The following is a 534-nucleotide window of genomic DNA, read 5'->3' as shown; positions in this document are numbered from 1 at the left end:
TATACTTTTTCCCTCCAACATTACATCAATCAATGGATAATTTAATATTTTCAGAATATTATAATTAAATTTTGAATTGCTTTTATTGTTTAGCGATCTTTTTTACAGAATTTAATTGTATTTCAGTTAACACTGAAGCTCAAGTTCTTCATGAACTTCAGCCGAACTTTGTGCAGAATTAATGACTTCTATGTTTTTACATGACATAAAACTAAAAGAATATATATATATATATATATATATATATATATATATATATATATATATATATATATATATATATATATATATATATATATATGCAAAACAACCACTCTGAAAGAATAGAGAAATTCCAAGCGCTTTCGTGACTACTCACATTATCAAGGAACTATCGAACTATATTCTGAAATCACCTGTTTACTGTGATCTTATTGCATATATATATCTATCTATCTATCTATATATATATATATATATATATATATATATATATATATATATATATATATATATATATATATATATATATATATATATTTATTTATTATCACA

General features: G+C 19.9%; 1 protein-coding gene across 3 annotated transcripts in view; it reads left to right on the top strand.

The window, feature by feature from the left end:
• Positions 1-219, top strand: part of LOC138853922 (echinoderm microtubule-associated protein-like elp-1) — a 310,754-nt gene extending 310,535 nt beyond the window's left edge. For all 3 annotated transcript variants that reach the window (XR_011393116.1, XM_070093659.1, XM_070093652.1), the window contains exon 3: positions 127-219. Coding sequence is in view for 2 of the 3 variants with exons in the window: in XM_070093659.1 (XP_069949760.1) it covers positions 127-182 (56 nt within the window). In the remaining variant the exon portion in view is untranslated. The remainder of the gene's footprint in view (positions 1-126) is intronic.
• The last annotated feature ends 315 nt before the right edge of the window (positions 220-534 follow it).

The sequence above is a fragment of the Cherax quadricarinatus genome, chromosome 3, assembly GCF_038502225.1.
Source record: "Cherax quadricarinatus isolate ZL_2023a chromosome 3, ASM3850222v1, whole genome shotgun sequence".
Taxonomy (NCBI): domain Eukaryota; kingdom Metazoa; phylum Arthropoda; class Malacostraca; order Decapoda; family Parastacidae; genus Cherax; species Cherax quadricarinatus.
The sequence above is the reverse complement of the archived record's forward strand: the minus strand, read 5'-3'. Positions and strand labels throughout refer to the sequence as shown.